This window comes from Bos taurus, chromosome 3 (genome assembly GCF_002263795.3).
Source record: "Bos taurus isolate L1 Dominette 01449 registration number 42190680 breed Hereford chromosome 3, ARS-UCD2.0, whole genome shotgun sequence".
NCBI lineage: Eukaryota > Metazoa > Chordata > Mammalia > Artiodactyla > Bovidae > Bos > Bos taurus.
In genome coordinates this window covers 112,316,585-112,338,921 of record NC_037330.1, presented here as the reverse complement: position 1 = coordinate 112,338,921, position 22,337 = coordinate 112,316,585, and the positions used below count along the sequence as shown (strand labels likewise).

General features: G+C 48.3%; 1 protein-coding gene across 5 annotated transcripts; it reads left to right on the top strand.

Moving 5' to 3' along the window:
• The first annotated feature begins 611 nt into the window (after positions 1-611).
• Positions 612-22,162, top strand: ZSCAN20 (zinc finger and SCAN domain containing 20). Of its 5 annotated transcripts, none has more exons than XM_010803829.4 (8): positions 612-875; positions 5,825-6,340; positions 8,697-8,883; positions 9,307-9,383; positions 9,659-9,743; positions 11,297-11,980; positions 14,458-14,883; positions 15,434-22,162. In XM_010803829.4, the coding sequence occupies exons 1-8, from the start codon at positions 627-629 to the stop codon at positions 16,690-16,692; spliced, it is 3,483 nt and encodes a 1,160-aa protein (XP_010802131.2). In that variant the 5' UTR covers positions 612-626; the 3' UTR covers positions 16,693-22,162. The 5 variants fall into 5 exon arrangements, with proteins under 5 accessions (XP_010802131.2, XP_005204997.2, XP_024846005.1 ...); XM_005204940.5 differs by having other exon boundaries at positions 14,455-14,883; XM_024990237.2 differs by having other exon boundaries at positions 827-859; positions 14,455-14,883.
• Positions 22,163-22,337: the final 175 nt, after the last annotated feature.

Sequence of the window (22,337 nt, the reverse complement as noted above, 5' to 3'; positions counted from 1 at the left end):
CATAGCTGTGAAGTCACTGGGCTGGGATTTGGATCCATGTCTGACTACAAAACCCACATTCTCAAACCCATGTTAGATTGCTCTTACTCCAAAGTATTCATAAGGGAGCAAAGCAACTGCATTTATATTAAAATTATTCTGGTGATTATTACTCTGATAACAATTAACTCTCTTCCAGCACGCACGAAGTGCCAAGCTCCCCACTATTTACATGATAATAGCTAATATTCCCTGTGTATTATTAAGACCCCTGTTCTGAGTTAATCGTTTTACGTGTATTATCCCAGTAAGTCTCACAAAAACTCAGCGACACAGATGCTTTTATTATCTTCACTTCACAGGTGAAGACAGCGAGATTCACAATTGAGCCAAAGACACGCAGCTTAACTGTGAACTGGAAATTGAACCTACCATTGTCCAACTCTCTCCCGCCCTCCAGGTGGGTCACCTCTAGTCACCCTCTCTCCTTATTTCTTATTGTTTCTGCTTTAATATACCCCCAGCCACCCGCTCTTGCTCTGAGCTTCAATAGACTCCGCTCCTTCGGCTTGAATGCCCGCCCCCTGGGCGGTGCCGTTATTCCAGAGCCTGTGGAAAGGACCGGGATCACAACAGACCCCGCCCCCATGCGTAATAATCTCTTCCGATTTGTTCCGGTGCCGGAGGAGATGGTGCATCTATTGGCTGACTACACCTGCAAGACCGCAAGCGAGGAGGGGGCGGGGCCACACTCTGGCGCTCGCGCGGTTCCTTCTGGGAGTTGTAGTCACAGAAGCGCCATTCACGGGGTGGCGCTGTTCGGACTCCGCGTCCCAGCATTCCCTGCGCGAGTCCTGGAGCACTTCCGCCCTGTTGTGAAGTGGGTGTCTTGGTGGGTGAGTCCGGGTGGCTGGGCGGGGGCAGCTGAGACTCAAGGCTCTGGGCTGGAGGAGACTTAGGACGTGGTGGTTATCACAGGGGGTCGGGGAAAGGTGAGACGGGAGAAAGAGGCTTTTATGGGGGGTGGGGGATGAGGGCCGGTCAGAGGATGAAGCGTCCGGAGATGGAAAGGGTCATAGAGGGGTCGGGGATAAGGAGGGAGGTAGAAGGCCCTGGCAGTGAGGAGATTCTTAGAAAGCTCTGTAGGTGAGGAGTCGGGAGAGGTTCTGAAGGTGGAAGGGTCTAGAGACCTCATAGGGAAGAAGAGAGGGTTCTGGGGCCCTGGCAAGAAGTAAGGGAAAAGGGCCTGAGCTTGAAGCCTGACCTTAAAGATAGTGTTCGAGCCTCTACCTGCTCATCAAAAACAAACATTTGATACCTCCATACACTTTCTCTGATGGTCATGATCTCTGGAACCCAGAGGGTGGGGATGGCTCTTGTGCTCTGGGCTCAACCTGCACCTCTTTCCTTCTGCCTGATGGAAGTGAACGTGCCAACATCCTCTTTACCCAGGTGCCCTCTGATTCCCCTTGCATTCTTCCACATCCAGGGATTTTCAGATCTTTTAATTTCCTTAATGTATCTTGAGTATTTCCTTGTCAGGGATTTTGTTGATTTCACCTTCACAGGTTGGACAGACATGTTGTAGCTGCTGTGATCTGTTGAACCCACAAATCAGATTAGGCTTTCTACTTAAAAACCTTCATTAACTCCCATCATCTATGGAATTAAGTCCAGATAATAGCCTGACATTCAAGACCCTTCATGAACTCCTTTTCCATCCTAGTCTTCGTGCTGGCAAGGTTATCACCATATCCTGGGGAGGCTGTTTGGTTTTCCACCATTATACATGCTGTTCTCTCTGCTCAGAATACACATTCCCCCCAATCTCTGCTCAGAGACTCAGTCTTTTTTTTTTTTTTTCTAGAACCAAATCAAATGTTACTTTCTTCATTTAAGTCACCCCCTCACCCCAGCTCCCACAGACCTCTTTTATTGCATTTACCACATTTGATCATAATTATCTGTGAGTTTTCTGTTGTGGCTTCCACTATGCTGTGAGTATCTTCAGGACAGGAACAGTTTCTGCATCACCTCCATTTCCCCACTGCCCAGCCCACAGTAGTAAGTACTTAATGTAAATCAAGTAATCAAGTAAATCAGTAAATGCTTGATGCGTGTATAAATAAAGACTGTCCAGGGTGAGCATTGCTGTACCAGGCTTGAAGACTGCTACTTCTAGTGGATTTCTCTGTGCACTTTAGTCTTCTGTCAGGGTTGTCTTTGCTGGCAGCTGAGTCAGTGCCTGTGGGACTTTAAACCAGAGGTGGCAAATGCACAGAATGCGTGCTCCTTCTCTGCCTCCTGTGTCTGGCCATCACAACTCACTGGTCACAGTACATATTCACATGGGGTGCAGAGTCCTTAGCACAGTTGACTGTAGTTGGTGCTTTAAATGAAACCTGTTTGCTGTCCCTGGTTTAAGTCCTTACGTGTAAGCTCGGGCTGCTCTAAGCAGTAGCCTGGACAATCAGCCAAGTGAGCTTGATAGACTTCGGGAACTCCCAGTTTCTTTCCCTTTGGAGGTCACAGACTAGTCTTGGCCTTTCCCAGGAAACTGGGGCACATCTTCTCTTGCAGCCTGCCATTCACTGGGACGACGCCATTCCCCATGTCTGCGTGCACACTCAGGGAGCTGGGATGCCTCCCTGCTTCCCTGGGTTTATAAAGGGAGCCTGGCTCTGATGACACCTCCTTCATTGCTGAGGGACTCTGTACCCTTTCTAAGTCTAAGAAGAGACCTTTGAGATCATTTAGCTGAAAGGTGGCAGGGTAACAGACCATGCTGAATGAAGCCTGCCATTACGCTCTAGTTAATCCTCATAGTGTTTGAAACAGTTCTGAGTTGGTTGCCAACATTTAGGAATCCAGAGTTCTGGCTCCTCTGTGAACACTGGGCCAGTTGTGTTCTGGTGCTCTGAAGTTGGCTGCAGTCCCTACTCCATCCGTGTACTCATTTACATTGCCTGACCCCATGCCATTTACATTTGCAGCTGCTGATTCTAGTCTTCCTGTCCTTTGCTGTGCACCCTCTTACTAGTTGGGGAGCCTGGGGCACCTGATGAGTCTGGCTACTGCAGTTTGGCTAGATGGCTGCCAAGGCCATGTGACCTGCCCAAAGTCATGCAGTTGGTAAAAGGCAGGAGTGGAGCTGGTACCCCCGATCTGCTCACTCCTGTCTTCATGTTCTCTCCACTCTCCATACCGTCTTCTCAGGGGTTTGGATGACTGGCTAAGCTGTGGAATGGTTAGGAGAAGTGACTGGAGAAAATGAACCTGGGCTTAGATCTCAACTCTGCCACTTGGTGGTTGTGGAGCCTCACATGGATCTTCACAGAAGCTCAGTTCCTTATATGTAAATTGGGGATGTTGTGAAATTATACGTTACAAGGATAATTATATAGTAAAGTCAGCACAGAAGGTGAAAATCATATTTAGCCAAAAATCACAGTCAGCTTGAAAATCCTTTGTCAGGGAGCCAATTCGTAGCCAACATGCTGTCTCTCAGTAAGCTAATATCACAGCCAGGTTTTCTTGGTTGAACGTTAGATGAAAGAGTTAGCTTGTGTTTAGGGACCACACTGTATGAAAGACACTCTGCTCACTCAATGGAGAGGGAGGCTTGGGGCGGCTCAGCCACCCTGGGGACCAGCAGTGTCATGAGTATCATCACCACGTGCTCGGGAATAGACACATAGTGAATGGAACTGGTTGCGTGCTTTAAATTACGTCCTTTCATTCTCTTTCTGGTGTTTGTAAGTAAAGTGTGGAACTTACAGATCATATAAGGCAACTCAACATTAATGGCCCTTCAGCTGCTTGCCTGGAAGATTCAGTGAGATCATGAATGTAGAACACTTTGCACCAAGCCTGGCACCCCTTGGGCACTCATAAAATGGATGCCCTTTGAGGTCGCTGACCCTCGTGAGCCCCCGATATTTCTGGTAGTCTCAGGACTGAGGAGGGCCCATGTCCGTTTTTCCTCTCCACTCTGTGGGAAGGCTGCTTTGCTAACTGTGCTGACCTCCCTCTGTGGTTAGACTGCTCTTCGTATCTAAGAGAGTAGCAGAAAAATCTTTCAGATTTTGTTCAAAACTAACCTTTGCAACTTTCAAATCTTCCCAGAAGAAAAATACGTATTATCAGACTCTTTGGGTCTGGTGGGACTGCTAAATGCCTGTTTTTGTTAATGTTTGCTCTGTGCAGGAGCGTATGCTTTGCTTGCTTGTCAACTCTCTCTCTCAGTAGATAGTAACTGTGATGAAGGTGGAGACTGTCATAGTCACAGTTGGGGCTCCAGATCTCAATATAGTGCAGGGTTCGTAGTGGGACTGTGCATATGACTTAGTGAATTAGTCTTCATGTGAGACAGTGATGCAAATGTGTTTGGACTAGTGCATGTTTAAGGCTGTGGTTAAAAAAGAAATTTAGTGACTTCCCTGTTGATCCAGTGGTTGGGACTTCATATTCCAATGCAGGGATTGCGAGTTCAATCCCTGGTCAGGGAGCTGAGATCCCACATGCCTCACAGCCAAAAGGAAAACACCAAAAAACCAAAAACATAAAACAGAAACAATATAGTAACAAATTCAATAAAAGACTATAAAAATGGCCCATATTAAAAAAGCTTGAAAGAAGAGAAATTTCATGAAAGGTTAATTCTTTAGCTCAATATAAATTATGTACCTTCCATAGCCCAGTAGATTTTTGATGTTTACCATTTTAATAAAAGGCAAAGCTTCCAGTGGTCCTGCTATTTATCAGACGTAGGTTGGGCACTGTGGATACAGAAATGGGTAAGGTGCAGTAGTGGCCCCAGCAATACAGTCGGATGGACTGTCAGACGTAAGAACAGGTCACTACGATAGTGTCAGGTAACACCTGTGTTAGAAGTACTTGCCAAGTGCTTTGGGAACACAGGATGAGGGGAGTTGACTTTTGGAGAGCAGGGAAGGGGGCTGGGCATGACAAGAATGTGTCAAGAAACTCTTAACAGATGAGGGGACTTTGAGCTGGTAGCTGAGGGACAAGCAGGAGGCTGCCGGGTGGTCATGAGTCCTCTTCTAGCCACTCACTGTCTGTGTGGAAGTGCTGAGAACTCCAAGTAGACCCAGCTTGGTAATGAAGGGATGTGGGGGATCTTGGAAAAAGATGATAACCACATTTCTGGCATGGGTACCTTATTGAAAGGTGGTGCCTTTGCTTGATAGAGAATTCCAGAAGGGAAACAGGTTTGCAGGGGAAAATGATGAATTTAGTTTTTGACTAAATTTGAGTTGGAGGTGCTTATGAGAGTCAGATGGAAATGCCTTGTAGGTGGTTGGACTTTGGGGTCTGGAGACAGGTCCTGGATGGAGGGAGTTTTGGGAGTTATCAGTTTAGAAGTGGTGAAAAATGGCAAATGTGTGGGATGACCAAGGGGCAGTGTAGAGTGAGGGATTTTGCAAAGAGAGCACCCAGAGAGGAAAGCTTATGGCCCAGGAAGAAAGACCTTATGGAGGGGGGTGACATTTGGAACCTAGCTGGAGGCGAGGCTGGAGTTGGGACACGTGTGGCGGGAGGAAGGCTGGGCGGGGACCAAGCACGGCAGCCGGGACGCCCAGCTAAGACATTTAGGGTGTCCCGGAGGATTTTGGACTGTGTGGTCTTCCCCTGAGGGTTGCTGGCTGCTGGTTTCGGGGGCAGACTGTGGGCTAACTTCCTGCTTATGGGAGAGGGCATCTCTTAGTAGCCCTGCCCCATGCAAAGCAGTGGAAGGTTTTGTGGGGGGGTGGGGGGCGGGGAGTAGGGAAGGTGAGGCTCCTAATCCTCTTGTTCATACTGTCCCCTGTCTTTCTGCCTTCAGAGCAGGGGGGGCCTTTCCTCTCCCGAGAGCCCCTTGAGGACACACTACAGATGCAGGAAGACGTTGGACATGGAGAGCCCAGCTGAAGGGAGACGTCCAGGAGAGAAAATGGCCGTAGCCCTAGAAGCCCGGGCCTCCCCGCAACAAGAGCCTGAAGAACTTGTGATTGTGAAGCTGGAAGAGGACTCCTGGACCCCAGTCTCCCAGCCCAAGAAGGACCGTGATCACGTCCCTGGCCCCGAGGCTTCCCGCCAGCGCTTCAGGCAGTTCCAGTACAGGGAGGCAGCAGGGCCCCACGAGGCCTTCAGCCAGCTCTGGGCACTCTGCTGTCACTGGCTGAGGCCGGAGATCCGCCTCAAAGAGCAGATCCTGGAGCTTCTGGTGCTGGAGCAGTTCTTGACCATCTTGCCCCAGGAGGCCCAGGCCTGGGTCCAGGCCCGCCACCCTGAGAGCGGTGAGGAGGCGGTGGCCCTCGTGGAGGATTGGCACCGAGAGGCGCGGGCCGCGGGGCAGCGGGTAAGGCAAAGAGCCTGCTCTCCAAGGGGCAGGCCGGGAGGCAGTGGGGCTGCTACCAGGGGGATGATGGCCAAAACCACAGTAGTGATGTCATCAGTCATCCGATGTGTGCTGAACACTGCAATACCCTGGGCACTGTTCTAAGTGCTTTCCATGTATCCACTCATTTCGTCCATCAGCAGTTAAATGATGCCAGTACTGTTTATCCTAGTTTTACCCATGAGGAAAATGAAGAAAGGTCATTGGATCAAGGTCACTGGCCTCTAGAGAGGCAGGATTTGAATTCAGGCAGTCTGCGTCTATGCTCAGCATCTGTAACCATTGCTCTAAGCTGCCTCCCAGTAGATAGTCACAGTACATTAATTTGTATTGTGTTTTATACTTAGAATCTTTTTTAAGTATGTGATCTCTTTAGTTTACAGCAGGAATGTAGGTTGACAGAAATAGCATCATTGTCCTCATCTTACGGATTAAACCAAGGCCCCCGAAGATAGGTGGCTCACGAGGCTCAGTCAGTATGAACCAGAGCCTGAACCCAGATCCTGGGTTCCAAGTTCATTGTTCTTTCTACTATATGGCATATGCTGTACCTGCAAACCACGGGAATTGAAATACCTCTGAGTCATGAGGCTCAAATGATATTAACTGACATTTATTGAGCACTCACTGTGCCTCAGACACTGTTCTAAGCTTTCTGTGCGTATTCCTTATCTAATCAACCCAGCTGCCCAGTAAGGTACCCCGTAAGGTAGGTACTGCTGACATGGCCATTTTCAGATAGTTCAACAGACTCAGGTAAGTAACCTGTCCAGATTCATAGAAAGGGTAGAGCTGAGATAAGGGTCGTGAAAGTATTGTGGATTTAACATTCACAGTTTCAATAATTTTCAAGAGACCCTGAAAGCCCATGAAAATAATTTATAATTTTGCTGCTGCTGCTAAGTCGCTTCAGTCGTGTCCGACTCTGTGCGACCCCATAGACGGCAGCCCACCAGGCTCCCCTGTCCCTGGGGTTCTCCAGGCAAGAACACTGGAGTGGGTTGCCATTTCCTTTATGACAACAAATTTTGAATCCCGCTTTGAAGCTGGTACTTGTAGAACAGGTCCTTCAGGCCACTATGGCCTGAGCCAGCCAACCAAAACCTTCATCTCAATGTAACCTTGCTGCTTCAATTTTGTTTCTGTGAATCTTTCTGTTTTACAGATAGGTTCATTTGTGTCATATTTTGGATTCCACATATAAGTGATATTGTGCAGTATATGTTTTTCCCTTTCTGACTTAACTTCACTTAGTGTGATAATACTTAGATGCATCCATGTTGCTGCAGATGGCATTATTTTGTTCTTTTTTTTATGACCGAGTAGTATTCCATTGCATCTATGAACCATATTTGATGAATTCTTAATTCACCCTTGCCCCAGTCAATATCCTCCTGATTTTTTGCCTCCTCATAGGCACTTGAATCTGCTTCTTTCTAAAATTATTGTTGGGTCTAGATCCCTGCAGTCTATGGGGTCGCAAAGAGTCGAACAGGACTAAGCGACTTCACACTTTTCACTTTCTAGTCCCTAGCACTTCTGTGGATTATAAGATTGTAACTATAACAAAGTTATTTTTATCTTGAACACAAAGTTACTGTTTTCTTAAAACATTGACAAGCAGGTGTTTTCTCTCTATGAATGTCACAGAACATTGGTGGGTCTCCTCCTTGGGAATAGCTTTTGATGATCACAACCCATCCTAATATATTTTCTCAGAGATAAAATTCCTCTCTGTGAGAGTGGATTTGAGTTTTCAGATTGGCCAAAAGGTTTTTGGAGTGAGTTTTTGGCAAACTCATTAATAAAGTTTGATAAAGGTGAATATTATCTTGGATAAAAAAATAAGGTTCAAGGCATTGTATAATAGTTGCTACCTTTTATGTCAAAATGGGGAAAAATAATATATATTTATATGGTTGCTTGTATATAAAGAAACTCTGAAAGGCTGCAGAAGAACAGTGGTTACGTATGGTGAGGAGTTGGGGAAGATACTGGACAGATGGCATGGAGACAGGTGGAGTTTGGGGTATTTTCACTAATTACATCTCTGTATGTTTTCTGTTTTTGAACCATGCGAGTGTTGAAAGTACCTATGGAAAAAGTTGAGCAGACAGTCCCGCTTTGGTGGTATAAATGCTGGATTGTTACTGAAGTCAGTCTGATGACTTTGTCATACTTTAAGCCATCTTTGGTTTGTTTTTTTTGTTTTTTAAGAGCCTGTTAACATCTGAACCACAGTTGTAACTGTAAAGAACATGCCCTACCCTACCAGTTATTGAACTTATGCTTGGGAATTTTGGCCATCTGTGTGTAGGAACTGGAACTGTGTGCAGAGGATACGAGGTCCTTAAAGACAACGAAGGAATCTCAGGGCTGCCAGCTGCAGCCAGCAGATCACTGGCCTGAGGAACAGTCCCAGAAGCAGTGGGTGAAGAACTCGTGTCCTGACCTTCCCAAGAATCTAGACACCAAGATGGTGCCACAGCCCTTGAAAGAGAGTGGTGAGTACCAAGAGTCAGGGAACATCTGGGAAGAGGGCTTAGGGGTGGGGGTAAGGTAGAATCCCCCAGGAGGGATGTGCAGAATTCAATGCAAGGGATAGAATCGTGTCCGATGGATACCCTGCGAAGTAAGAAGATGGAACTCCCACTGGTGTTAGCAGGCCTCACTGTCACTGAGTCCTGTAGCAGGTTCCAGCTGGGCCTGGGGCTGGTTGGTGAGTGTAGGAGTTCAGGGCTGACATCTCTCCTGGGGCAGCTTAGCAGCCAGAAACTCTCAAAGGAAAGTGAAGGCAGGAATCCACATTAGCTACAGTGGCAGTCTCAGTGTGATCCAAGCAGGGCTTTAGGAAAGCCGGACCTGAGAGCGAGGTGATTTTTTTGGGAACCAGAACTTGGGTTTCAGAGATGCTTTTTCCTTCTCAGCTGTCCTCACTCCCCGAGTCCCTGCTCTCCCAAAGACGGGGAGCGTCGGAGATTGGGAGGTGACCGCGGAGTCTCAGGTAAGCTACCGTTTGCTCCTCCTTTCCCGTCGTGACTTCTCCTGTGCCCTGACCTCAGCTCCTCTCCTTTCTTTGTGGCCCCCGTCGGGTGCAGGGTGCTAGTTCTCCACCCTTCCTGCCCTGTGTACTGGGCCTCTCCTGGGGCGAGCTGAGGCTGCTGACTGGCCTCACACAGGCTATTGCTGTGTCCATTATCCTTCCTGGGGCCTGGCGGGATTCCCAGGCTGTTTTCAAAGGTCAGTGACATTTGAGGTCCTCTGTTGTATGTTCCACAGGAAGCCCTGGGTCCCGACAGACACGCTGAGAAGGAATTCTGCACGGACCCCCCAGGAGACAACTGTGGGAACGGCTTGTCCCTGGGTAAGGAAATTGTGCTCTCTGGATAAGATATGGTTGGGTTTGGGTACACTCAGTTCCCATGGTGCGTTTCCTCACTCCCTAAGACTCGTAGCTCTGAGAAGTCGCTGGAATTTCAGACCCGGCGAGAAGACATGCTCTCTGTGGCCAGCATGGTGGCCGCAGGGCAGGGGTGTGGGGAGTGGATTTCTGGGCTGGCAGGCTGGCTGCCAAGAGCCTGCCTGCTCAGGGCTCATTATCCTCATATCCTCAGTACTCACCCCCGTCTTGGGGCTGCGCCCAGCCTGCCGGTCCAGAAGAAACCCGACTGGGATGACCCAGAGGGATAGGATGGGGAGGGAGGTGGGAGGAAGGTTCAGGATGGGGATCACATGTACACCCGTGGCGGATTCATGTTTTTTATTTTTTTAGGATAAAAAAAAAAGAAACCCAGTCTTTTCAGCATCAAACAGGGTCCATCTCTCATAGCAGAGTCAAGTGAACTAAGCCCAGGAGATTGATGCATTTAAATCACAATGCCAAAGAAATATCACAGGGCTCAAAATCCTTGCAGCCCGTATGACCAGCACAGACGCTTTCTCTGTAGGCACATCTTCACGGGAAGTCAAGCCATAATGAACATTTCCTGGTGGAGTATAAGATCAGTGAGAGGGGAGTGAGACACAAGAGCAGAATCAGGTAGAGAGTCGGTGCCAAGTCTGACTCTGGGCAGTAAAGTGAGACACTAGGAGCTGTTGGCTACTTGCTGGGCAGTGTGTCCTTTTTACACATGATGAAAAGCGTGCCCCCCCCTTTTTTTTTACAGTGATTTCTGGGGAAAATAGTCTTCAAAGAACAACCTTTGGGAAATGCTGAACTAGATAATCCTTAAGCCTCTTTTAGCTCTAAACTCTTTCATCTGGTTTTCTTCAACTATTTATTTTAATTAAAGGCTTCCTATTTGTTGGGGTCAGGAGCTCTTGGGACACTTGTCCTTTAAATCTGGCTAACTGTTTTGACATCCACAGTATTGGATGTCCAGAGGAGGGCGTGCTCCAACCGCAGTACAGATTGGCTTGGCAGTACCACCCAGCAGACCTGGGTTTTTTCTTTCTCTCGCCCTCGCCAGCCTTTGTCTTAGTTTTGTGTTAAAGCTATTTTGTGTAGGTGCAAAAGGTAGGTGCCAGTGGCATTTGAGACCTCAAGTTTCTAGCTAAGAGAAACTCAAATCAGACACACATGTGCACACACAGCCTTCCTTCCAGCCATGAAGTTTTTTCTGATTGGTCTTAATTTAGAGTATGTGCCCATCTGTGGACCAGTAACAGCCCCTCTTTTGTATGATGTATTTTATCACACCAACCAAAAAGCAAATAAACAAAGCAGGCAAGTCAGTATATTTCTGGGGCGGTTACCTCTAGTGAGGTAACCTTTCCTTTCAGTCCTTTTAAGGGATTAGCATGGAAATTTCTCATTAGTTTCTTGGAGTCAAATGATGTGTAAACGACTTTTTAGACAAAATGCTTTGCTCGACAGATCATTTCTACTTAATCATGGATCTTCTTCCTTTTGTATAGGAGTTCCGGTTTCAAAACCAACCATCATTGCCCAGCAAGAGCAGGGACCAGAGTTTTGGGGTCCAAGACTTGTAAATTCTGGAAAAAAGAACTCTGCAGATTACAGCGTGGATCCTGAGCAGACTAAACCAGCTCAGGCATTGGCCTGGAGGGACTGCAAGACCTGGGAAGAACGGTGCCCGGCGCCCGTGGAGGATGTGAAAGTGTCGGGTGTGCACTGGAGCTACGAGGAGACCAAGACTTTCCTGGCGATTTTGAGCGAGTCGCCTTTTTCTGAAAAGCTCCGGACTTGTCACCAGAACCGCCAGGTGTACCGAGCCATCGCAGAACGGCTGAGGGCACGGGGCTTCCTACGGACGCTGGAGCAGTGTCGCTACAGGGTCAAGAACCTGCTACGGAATTACCGGAAAGCCAAGAGCAGCCACCCGCCGGGGACCTGCCCCTTCTACGAGGAGCTGGAGGCCCTGGTTAGGGCTCGGACAGCCATCAGAGCCTCGGACGGCCCAGGAGAGACTGTGGCTCTCCCCCGGCTAGGGGACAGTGACATGGAGGTGGATGAGCAGGAAGAAGGGGGCTGGGAGCCAGAGGAAACGGCAGACGACTGTAATGGTGATGACGTGGCCACCGAGTCCATCCAGGGGCCTGGGATCCCAGGGGGCCCAGCTCTGCTCCAGAGTCGTATTGGTAAGAACTTTGGGGCTTAGTTGGATTCAGATTCCAAACCTCCTACCAACCAAACCTCTGCTGTAGTTCAGGACACAGACTGCCAGTCTGGATCGATGCTGCTGGAGCAAGGTCAACCTCAAGCTCTGATTCTCTCTCCTGTGGTCAGTTCTCCTTGTCTGAGTTTCCTTAGAGAAGCAAACACTTAAAAACTTTTTTTTTTTTTAATTTTGATACAGTTTTTCAAGGTTACTTTCCATTTACAGTTATTGAAAAATTATTGGCTCTATTACCCATGTTGTACAACACCTGAGAGTTTGAGCCTGTCTTACACCCAACAGTTTGTGCCTCCTACTTCTTACCCCTATATCCCCCTTCCCACTCACCACTGGGTAACTACCAGTTTGTTCTCTATACCTGTGAGTTTGCCCTTTTGTTATGTTCACTAGTCTATTGTATTTTTTAGATTCCACACGTAAGTGATATTATGCAATATTTATCTTTCTCTGTCTGACTTATTTCACCTATCGTAATGTCCTCCAGGTCCGTCCATGTTGCTGCAAATGGCAAAGTTTTGTTCTTTTTTATGGCTGAGTAGTATTCTATTATATATAAATATATATAGGTATATATACACACACACCACACCTTCTTTATCCGTTCATCTGTTGATGAACACTTAGGTCATTTCCATGCCTTCACAATTGTAAATAGTGTTGCTATGAACATTGGGGTGCATGGATCTTTGCAAATTAGTGTTTCTGGTTTTTTTTGTAAATATACCCAGCAGTGGGATTGCTGAGTCACTTGGTAGCTTTATTTTTAGTTCTTTGAGACACCTTCATACTGTTTTCCACAGTAGCTGCATCAGTTTACATTCCCACTAACAAGGTACAAGGAGTCTCTTTTGTCACATCCTCACCAACATTTGTTATTTGTAGACTTTTGATACCAGCCATTCTGACAGTTTTGAGGTGATGTCTCTTATTGCTTTGATTTGTATTTCCCTGATGATGAGCAGTATCTGAGTGTCTTTTCATGTGTTGGTCATCTGCATTTCTTCTTTAGAAAAATGTCTCTTCAGTTCTTCTCTTTTTTTCTTACTTCTTATTTCTGGCTGCGCTGGGTCTTCCTTGCTGTGCCTGGGCTTTCTCTCGTTGTGGCAGACGGGTCTATTCTAGTTGCTTTGCTCAGGCTTCTCGCTGCAATGGCTTCCCTTGTCTCAGAGCACAGGCTCTAGGTGTGTGGGCTTTAGTAGTTGCAGATGCGGGCTCAGTAGTTTTCTACTCATTTCTTAACCTGAGTTATTTCCTTTTGTTGATGTATGAGGTGTTCATATATGTTGGATAGTAATCCCTTATTGGTCATATCGTTGGCAGATATTTTCTCCCATTCAGTAGGTTGTCTTTTCATTTTGTCGATGATTTCCTTCACTGTGCAAAAAAGAAGCAAACACTTAAAACCTTACGGGACCTTAAAGAGCTAATTCAGTGTTTCTCAGAGGGTATTAATGGTAGTATGGGGATGATCATAAGTGTTAACATGAGTGAACTTTTTAATTTTATGTGTATGAGCACATCAGCCTGTGATTTCACAAGTAGTAAATATAGGTAAAGAAAGATATTGAGTGAAGTATTTCATTGATATAGCGGAAATCATGACAGTGTATACTTGAACAGCATATGTTGAGGAAATACCCAGTCACTGCAAAAGTGGAAACCCAGAAGGCCAGGCTATGAAGTGTCATCTCTAAAGACACACAAGAACCAGAGCTCAGGGCTCCCGCCTCCACTCTTAGGTGGGTTTCCCTCCACCATGTCGCTTCCCTGGCTGCATCCTTTACCTGCAGAGGCACTGAAAATAGATCACCTCCTTTTCCTTCTTCCACAAAAGAGGAAGGGGCATCCTCAGTTGGATTCTCTTACAACGTTATCTGAAGGGATTCTCAGTTTGTTAAAAAGGAAATTTATAAAGCAAGTAGAGGACATGTATTGAATGGATGTGGAGATACAGAGAGTCTCCTGTATCTTGGTTATAGGCCTTTCCTTGATACAGTCAGCTGAAGTCAGGGGGCTGGTCACCTGGTATAACACAGCTCCTTAAGTCCTCCCCTTTAGCCAAGACTCTTAAATATTTATTATTTACTTATTTTTTACTTCTGGCCATGCCCCACGGCATGTGGGATCTTAGTTCCCTGACCAGGGATTGAACCTGCACCCCCTGCATTGGAAGTGTAGAGTCTTAACCACTGGACTGCCAGGGAAGTCCCAAGACACTTAAGTATTAATAGACTCTCTTAGAAGGAGGTGGGGGTGGGAAGCCCTGGCATAGCCTTTCAAGAAACAAGGGTATACTGTTTGCTGGTGCCCTAGGCACCTGGGTAATCTCCACAGTGCCTGTGTTCTAGGTGTTTAGCAGAGCAGGTGACCCTGATCCCTGATGACCTAGGCAAATCTCATCAAGTCTCTCAATTTTGAACTCTTCACTCCTGACAGCAGGTGTGCACTGGGGCTACGAGGAGACCAAGGCCTTCCTGACCATTCTCAGTGAGTCCCCATTCTCTGAGAAGCTTCGCACCTGTCACCAGAACAGCCAGGTGTACCGGGCCATTGCAGAGCGGCTGTGTGCACAGGGCTTCCTGAGGACCCTGGAGCAGTGTCGTTACAGATTCAAAAACCTCCTTCGAAGCTACCGAAAAGCCAAGAGCAGCCACCCACCTGGGACCTGCCCCTTCTATGAGGAGCTGGACTCGCTGATGAGGGCTAGGACTGCGGTTAGAGACATGGGGACCGGCGGGGAGGCAGCAGGTCTCCCTACTTCTGATCAGAGCAGTACCGAGGTTGTCAGCCAGGAGGCTTGGGATGAGATGGCAGGTGAAGATGTCATCAGACCTCCAACCCCAAGTCCTAAAACCTCAGACACTGGTAAGTTTTTAGTAATTAGATTGTCCACAAAATCTGCAAGTGTGCAGAGAGTGTGGGAGCCAGGCTCATTATCTTTTCTTTGAACTGAAAAAGAATGGAATTGAATAAGAAAAGGATTTGTGTTTTCCTGAGATTATCCAGTCTCTGGCTTAGCGTAATTCCCCAGATGAAAAAAGCAGTTGGTCTAGAGTTTTACTTGGATCCATCTGGGCAGTTATAGAGTTCTTTCAATCTGATGTGACGCAGGCCAGACTGAATATACAGGAGCAGGAGGTGTTCCTTGTTCAGCAGTGGCATAGGGTGGTTGGCTAAGGAGACTTGACAGCTGGCTGCTTGGGCTGGGCTCAGTGGTTCCCTTGGTGGAGTTAAGCACGTCTCAGACTCTGTTCCTAAGCTTAACAAGTAAGAAATGCATGTGTGCACCAAAACATTTATAAGATGTGAGATGTGAGACACAAGTACAAATTCAGGTTAGCCAAATTCACAAGGTGCAAGATCCAGATGTATAAATAGGCACTAACTAATGATTGCATTTCTATCCGTTCTCCAGGTTTTGAGATGAGGTGTGAGGATGAAGACCAGATTCCAGAGGACGACCTTTTTTGCAATTTGCCCAGAGCCTTATCAAAATGCACTGCTGGGGATGATTGCTACCCTCATGACTCGGGGGAAGACAGTGAAAATGAAAATGAAGGTAAAGGACAGTGGGGAGATCCATCCCAGGAGCAGTGGGAAGAGTGTTCTTCTGAAGAGGACTTGGAAAAGCTCATCGACCACCAAGGCCTGTACCTCGCAGAGAAGCCCTACAAGTGTGACATGTGCGTGAAAACCTTCAGCCGGAATTCACAGTTAACCACCCACCAGCGGATACACACAGGTGAGAAGCCCTACAAATGCCTCGAGTGCGGGAAAAGCTTTAGTGACCGCTCCAACTTCAACACCCATCAGAGAATCCACACTGGAGAGAAGCCCTACGAATGCCTTGAATGTGGGAAAAGCTTCAGCGACCTCTCCAATCTTATCACCCACCAGAGAACGCACATGAAAGTAAAGCCCTATAAATGTGAAGAATGTTGGGAAAGCTTTATCCAGAGCTCAGACCTCCTGAAACATCAGGGAATCCACTTGGGAGGAAATTCTGACCACTGTCGTGAGCCTGGGGAAAACTCTGGCCAGAGCCCGTCTTTCAGTGCTCACTGGAGGAACTCCACCGAAGGGACAAATCCTGAGCAACCTCACAGTGCCAGTAAGAATGCGAATTCGCCTGGACCACAAAGCACCCATGCAGGGGAAAAACTGTATCAGTGTTCTGAATGTGGAAGAAGCTTCTCTAAAAGTTCTGCCCTCATCAGTCACCAAAGAATCCATACGGGAGAGAAACCATATGAGTGTGCTGAGTGTGGGAAAAGCTTCAGTAAGAGCTCCACGCTGGCCAACCACCAGCGGACCCACACTGGGGAGAAGCCGTACGAGTGCATGGACTGTGGGAAATGCTTTGGGGAGCGTTCCAAGCTCATCACACACCAGAGGGTGCACACGGGAGAGAAGCCCTACAAATGCCTCGAGTGTGGAAAGTTCTTCCGTGACCGTTCCAACCTCATTACCCACCAGAGGATCCACACGGGAGAAAAGCCTTATAAATGCAGAGAGTGTGGGAAATGCTTCAACCAGAGCTCCAGTCTCATTATTCACCAGCGAATCCACACCGGGGAGAAACCCTACAAGTGTACAGAGTGTGGCAAAGATTTCAACAACAGCTCCCACTTCAGTGCCCACCGGAGAACCCATGCAGGAGGGAAGGCCTCATAGGAAACACTGCCCCCAACAGCAAAAGAGAGAGAAAGCTATATCGAAATCTTCCAAGATCCTAAGATGTATGCTAGAAAGAAACTGTCCCAATTTTTAAGCTTGGTGTGTACCCAGGGAGGTTATTCATGGTACCATCGAGGTAATTTGGAAGTGAATTACAAACACTTAGGATCCAGATTTGAAGGCACTTTCTTTTAAGTATAATGTGTTTTTCTCCTGCAGAAAAAAATCCCACATAATCCTCAGGCTGTCCTTACATTTGCTGTCATGTGAGAGCTTTATCAGTCTTGGAGCCAGACTGGTAACTAAGGAGATTAGAGGTAAATTGTTGGCCCTGAGCAGTGATTTGAGACCTTCCTGTGCCTTCACACTGTCCCCGGGTACACATGCCTCATCCAGGTACATTGGAAAATTCTCACCCATGGCAGTTTTCCACTGGGGCATAACAACCTGGGAGAATTTTGAGACCCTCCAGTGAGAGGGGACATAATTGAGAATCAGTGACCTAGAGCAGGGGGTGAGCTTATCAAAGGATAGGAACAACTGTGACATCATTAGTAGATCATTATTAATAGTAGCAAAAAAGTAGCCAGTGTTCCCTGAGCTTTTCAGTAGGCTCTGAGCTAAGCACTTTATATACATCTTCTCATCCACTCACAGCTGCCCCAGGAGGTACTAATATTTCTCTCATTTCCCGGAAGAGAAGAGTGACTTGCTTGGGTCACACATCTGAAAATGGCAGAGACAGGATTCGGCCACATCTGCCTCTGGGGCCTGAGGTGCTCTCACTGCTACACTGAGTCCCCTTTCCCATCGGGGCAGGTAACTCAGGTGCCAAAGCACTTTGTAGACCATGTTTTCAGTTAAAATTCCCTACGAATTCAATTTTTAACAAATATGGACATAGAGAATCCTAACCGATTGAGGGACTGGGGATGTTCAGAACCGGCAGTGTGCTTTGAGCAAGGTTGAGCTCTTACTGAAGCACTCGATAAGACTGTCCATCTTCACAATAATATGGGTGAGAGAGAGAGGTGAGTTGAGATTGGGAAAAGTAACGTAGTCAAAGGAACGTCTCATCCCCTGGGATACTATCTGGGCTAAGGAAATGGGGTTTTTAAGAACTTCCCTTTTTCTCAGGAGATCATCCCTGCTTCCTGTTAGACTCGGCTCGATTGTAGGTTAAACCATAAGAAACCCGGGCTTCCTGGCCAGTGCTTTCTCACCCCTGTGTGTTTGCCCCCGGCCCCCTCCCTCTTGGCATGGAAGAAGCTTTGTGCCAAGGCTGAGGCAGAGGAGAGTAAAAGAAGTCAGTGGGTGTGGAGCGCTGTGGAGGGGACTTTGAACACTGATCTTGATTCCAGGCTCGTGGTGCACTTTCACTCTGAGCCACCTCATCCCAGGCCTATGCGGCGCTTTCTAAATGTTGCCCTTAAAGAGCTGCTTCCCACAGCAGCAGGTTCCGTCAGAAAGTTTCACACAGGATGGTTTTCAGTTCTCAGCACTTTGACCTCCAGGCTTTCTCCTTAGGAGTGTTTTAAAATGTTAGCCAAGGACTATGGTTTGCAAAGGATTTTGAAGGAGGTTCCTTCTAACACCCACCTATTGATACTTTGCTGCCATGCATACTCTGGCTGTTCATGAACCTGGGAAATGCTATTAAATTAGATAGTAGATATGAGGGACCCTCGGAGAATGGAATTCTGTTCACATGTGAGGCAGCTGGGGAGACGCCGATCATTCCTTAGCCCCTTTCTCAGTTTCCCAAGAACCAGCTCACCTCAGTCACTACCTGTCCCCTTCTTCCTGGCTTACCTTTCCTGCCTCACCTTACCTCTGAGGAGCAGGGCCCATGGGTGAGCCCTGGCTTTGAACCAGCAGATGTCAGTAACTGCGACAATAAGATGATGGGTAAGGTGCCCCCTGAGCCAAGAGAAAGGATCCTGGAGGAGGGGCAGGGACGTCCAGGGAGAGGCCTGGTGGTGTGAACTAGCATGGCTTCAGGTGGGGTGGGACCATAGCTTCTTAGCTACTATTGAGGCTTCAAACGGGAGGTGGGAAGTGGTAGGAGCTCCGGTTGGAGGGATGCATGGGGGCACGGTCACAGAGGACCTGGTGGCTATGTGGAGCTGGGATACCAGGCTGAGGGGTGCCTGGTCAGATGTGTATTGTTGAAACCTAATAGCTGGACGGAGCCTGGACGTGCTGCAGACTGTTGGAACACTATCGCGATATTCCAGTTAGAAGTGAGGCGCTGAGCTAGAGCAGTGGTGACGTTGAAGAGGAGGGGGTTGGATTTGAGAGGTTCCACAGGCAGAGTTGAGGGCAGCCGTGGAAAGCTAGAATGCCTGGGTGGCTGTGGAGCCTGCCCTTGTTCAGGGTGGAGCACAGGAGGAGGTGCAGACAGGGCAGGAGGGCAGAAGAGCAGAAGGTTAATTTGGGACATTTTGAACTTGTACCTAAGGGACACCCAAGAGGCAATACACAGCAGGTCTGAAGCTGGGGGGAGGTGTGTGTGTGGGAGGTTACATTCCTGTTCAAGTTAGAGAAATGCTGGGTACAGACAGAACTTCAGGAGCACTGTGTGTGGAGGAAGATGCTCCTCAAAGGAGGTCTAGACCACTCCCCAGCCCCACCACCTTGCAAGCTCCAGCCACCTTGCAAACACTGCCTCAGTTGCTCCTGACACCTGAATCAATGTGGTTCTGAATTTTCTGGAACCTTCCCTGTGGAAGCCAGGCTGAGCTCTGTAGAAGTGAGATGTAGCCCTCTCCCCCTCAAGTGTCACCCGCCCCCCTGTTCTTGGAAGCATACTGGTGTCTCACGTTCTCGGGACAGTTTTGATGTTTGTGACCTGTGGCTCGTCTCTCTGAACTGTAGCCGTGAAACGGGAGGGCAGTGTGGGCCGGGAGAGAACGTGGCCCAGGGAGACTGCCTCTCCTTGTCCCTGAATCTGCCTCTGGAAGAAGTTCTCATTCGGGTGGCTTCCATGTTTGGGGCCCGCCCCATGCCTCTTCCAGGGTGCCTAGCAACCTCCAGCAGGTCTTGGCTGCTCATAGAAGCCAACAGCTGGTTTGATACACCCTGAGCCTTGTTACCTCAAATCTGCTCTTGGGGAAGTGGATTCACTCTGAGGAATGGGCGGTTTCTCAGCCTGTATGACCGCAGGTCAGACCCTGGTCATGGGAAGTGGAAGCGGTGACTGCCTCCCTGGGACAGTGTCTCCTGTGAGCTGCATCTCCAAACTTGATTTCCATACCCTCCACTGCAGGAAGGGCATTGGCTCCTCAGAGGTGACTGAAAGGCACCACTTAGACGTTCATTCCACAGACTCAGCAGACAGCTTTCTTACAGCCTGAAGGAGTGTAAGGTGACTGGGGTCCTCCTGTGCTGGAAAATGTAGCAGCAGGGACCCCTGGGTTCTCCCTGCCTGGTCCTGTTCTGGGGCCCACAGTGCAGATGGCTTCAGCCTGCAGAGAAGACTTTATTTTTGGTCAGTCTGTGGAGAAGAGTAATGCCTTTTGGGACCACGAGGTTTTGAAGTATGAATGTGGTGACATCTGGAAGGGGTATGGGTGGCAGATGGTCTCAAGCCACCCAGGCTGCCTTGGGTCTCTGTAGCCCAGCCTTGGGGCCCAGGCCTGCGTCTCCATTCACTCTGTTCCACCTGCATGTTGACACTGAGGCCCATGTCCACCCACTGCTGCCTTTTCTGGCCTCTTGGTCCACCACTCAGCATGGGCGATCACGCGCACGTGCGGGCTCACAGTAAGCTGCCTCCGCCCACCGCCAGCACGGTGTGCACACCCAGAGGCACGCTGTCCCTTTTAAGGGCGTTTTCCAGTTGAGCTGTGTCTGCCAAGCGGCCTGGAAGTCTTTCTCTGAATGGGCTCAGAATGAATCATGTGGAACATCCCCTGACCTCAGTTTTGAGCCCATCCTCCCCTCTGGACGTGCCTTCGCCTCCCGCTCTTAGCAGCAGGTGCCCATCTTACGCCCCTGCTGCCGTCTGTCACAAGTGGTTAGTGCCGCCCGTAGTGGGAGGTTAGGAAGGCTTTGCAGGTTCGGTTCGGTTCGGTTCGGGTTGAGCCTTGAGGTCTTCTGCCCATGGCTGCTTCTCTGCACATTCCCGACATCAGTATTAACTCCAGCTTACCTTTAGCACCATTTCCTCTCCCTCTGGTTTCAGGCAGGTCTGGAATTGCCTCCAAATGTGGTTTTCAGGGGGTCAGGTTTCTCATCTTTCCAGGGCTTCCCCCAGCCCACCCTGAGTCTGGATGAAGACCTCAGTGCCCCGTGAGGCCTCGCTCCCCTGATCCCAGTTAGGAACCCTAGTGACCCCCGCCTGCGCCGCTGGTGGCGGGGGAGAGGGCGGAGAGTGTGCGAGCCCCTGTTCTCAGCTGAGCTTAGGCTCCCACTTGTCAAGCTGAGAACCGCTTTGTTCTAGGAGCCCTTTGGTTAAGTCAAGGGCAGAATCCAATCACACCATTTTATGTAAATTGACCGGAATAACGATCCACCTAGATGCTGATTTTCTCATCGAGCCATAGCTAGTGGTTCTGTTTGCACGTGAAGATGATTCTGATCCTGTCTGCCATTACCTTGAACTTCTTTCTAAAGTCGTGTTTATTTTGCACATTTTCACTGTGGGAAAATACTTCATAATCTGGCCATCCAGAGGGTAAGGGCCATGGGAGGGAAGGTGAAGAAAACCAGCCTGCTTCTAGGCTGGTTTTGGACCAGCGGTAGGAGCCCATCTGAGCTCCAGCAAGAGAGTTGCTGCGGGCAAAGGTGGATGCAGCTGTGGTCACCTACCTCTTGAGAGTCTGGGGCTCAGGGAGCCCTCCTTTGGTGCTGGGTGACCAGTATGTGCCTGGTGTCACACCCAGTGTGACAAAGAGGGGGAAGGCCTCCTCTCCTTCCTCCTACATAGGACACGGCTTGGCTTTAGTGCTTTGGGGAATTCGTAGACCAGAGTAACTTTGTGTTTAGAGGCGGCGGAGACCAGCAGGAGATGGGGTCATGGGGGTACCCTGGAGGGGTGGTAAGAGGCTCTGAAGGCAGGGGCCCAGGTCAGAGCACTCTCCATGGACAGCACCCAGAAAGGGCTGTTTAAGGATCACATGCAAAGTCCCCAACCCAACCCTACTTCTGAAGTTGCCTGGACATAGAGGGAGGAGGTGAGGTGACCTGTGCTGAAGGTCACGCTAAACCCATCTGGTATCCTTGGGGGAAGGGCAAACACACATGTTATCTCAGGGACCTTTCATGAACAATTAATTTCTTAGACATTGGTGAGACTGTAGCATTAAAATGGATTACATTTTGACCACTAGGAGGCTCAGAGATTAAGGTCCAAATCTAAAGACAACAGGCTCTTGCAATTTTCCATTTGCTACAATATTGTAAAATAATTGGCCTCCAATTAAAATAAATTAAAAAAATAAAAAATTTTCCATTTGTGCATCAAGCCCTGCTTTCATTTTATTTGACTTTGTTTTCTCTTCTCGATCCTTTATTATTTTCTTCTTGTTATGTACATCTCTTAAAATTAGTCAAATCCTATTTTAGGATGAAGTGACCCAATAAATTAATAAATTATATTAATTGAACCATGAGACATAAAAAAAAAAAAAAACTCATCT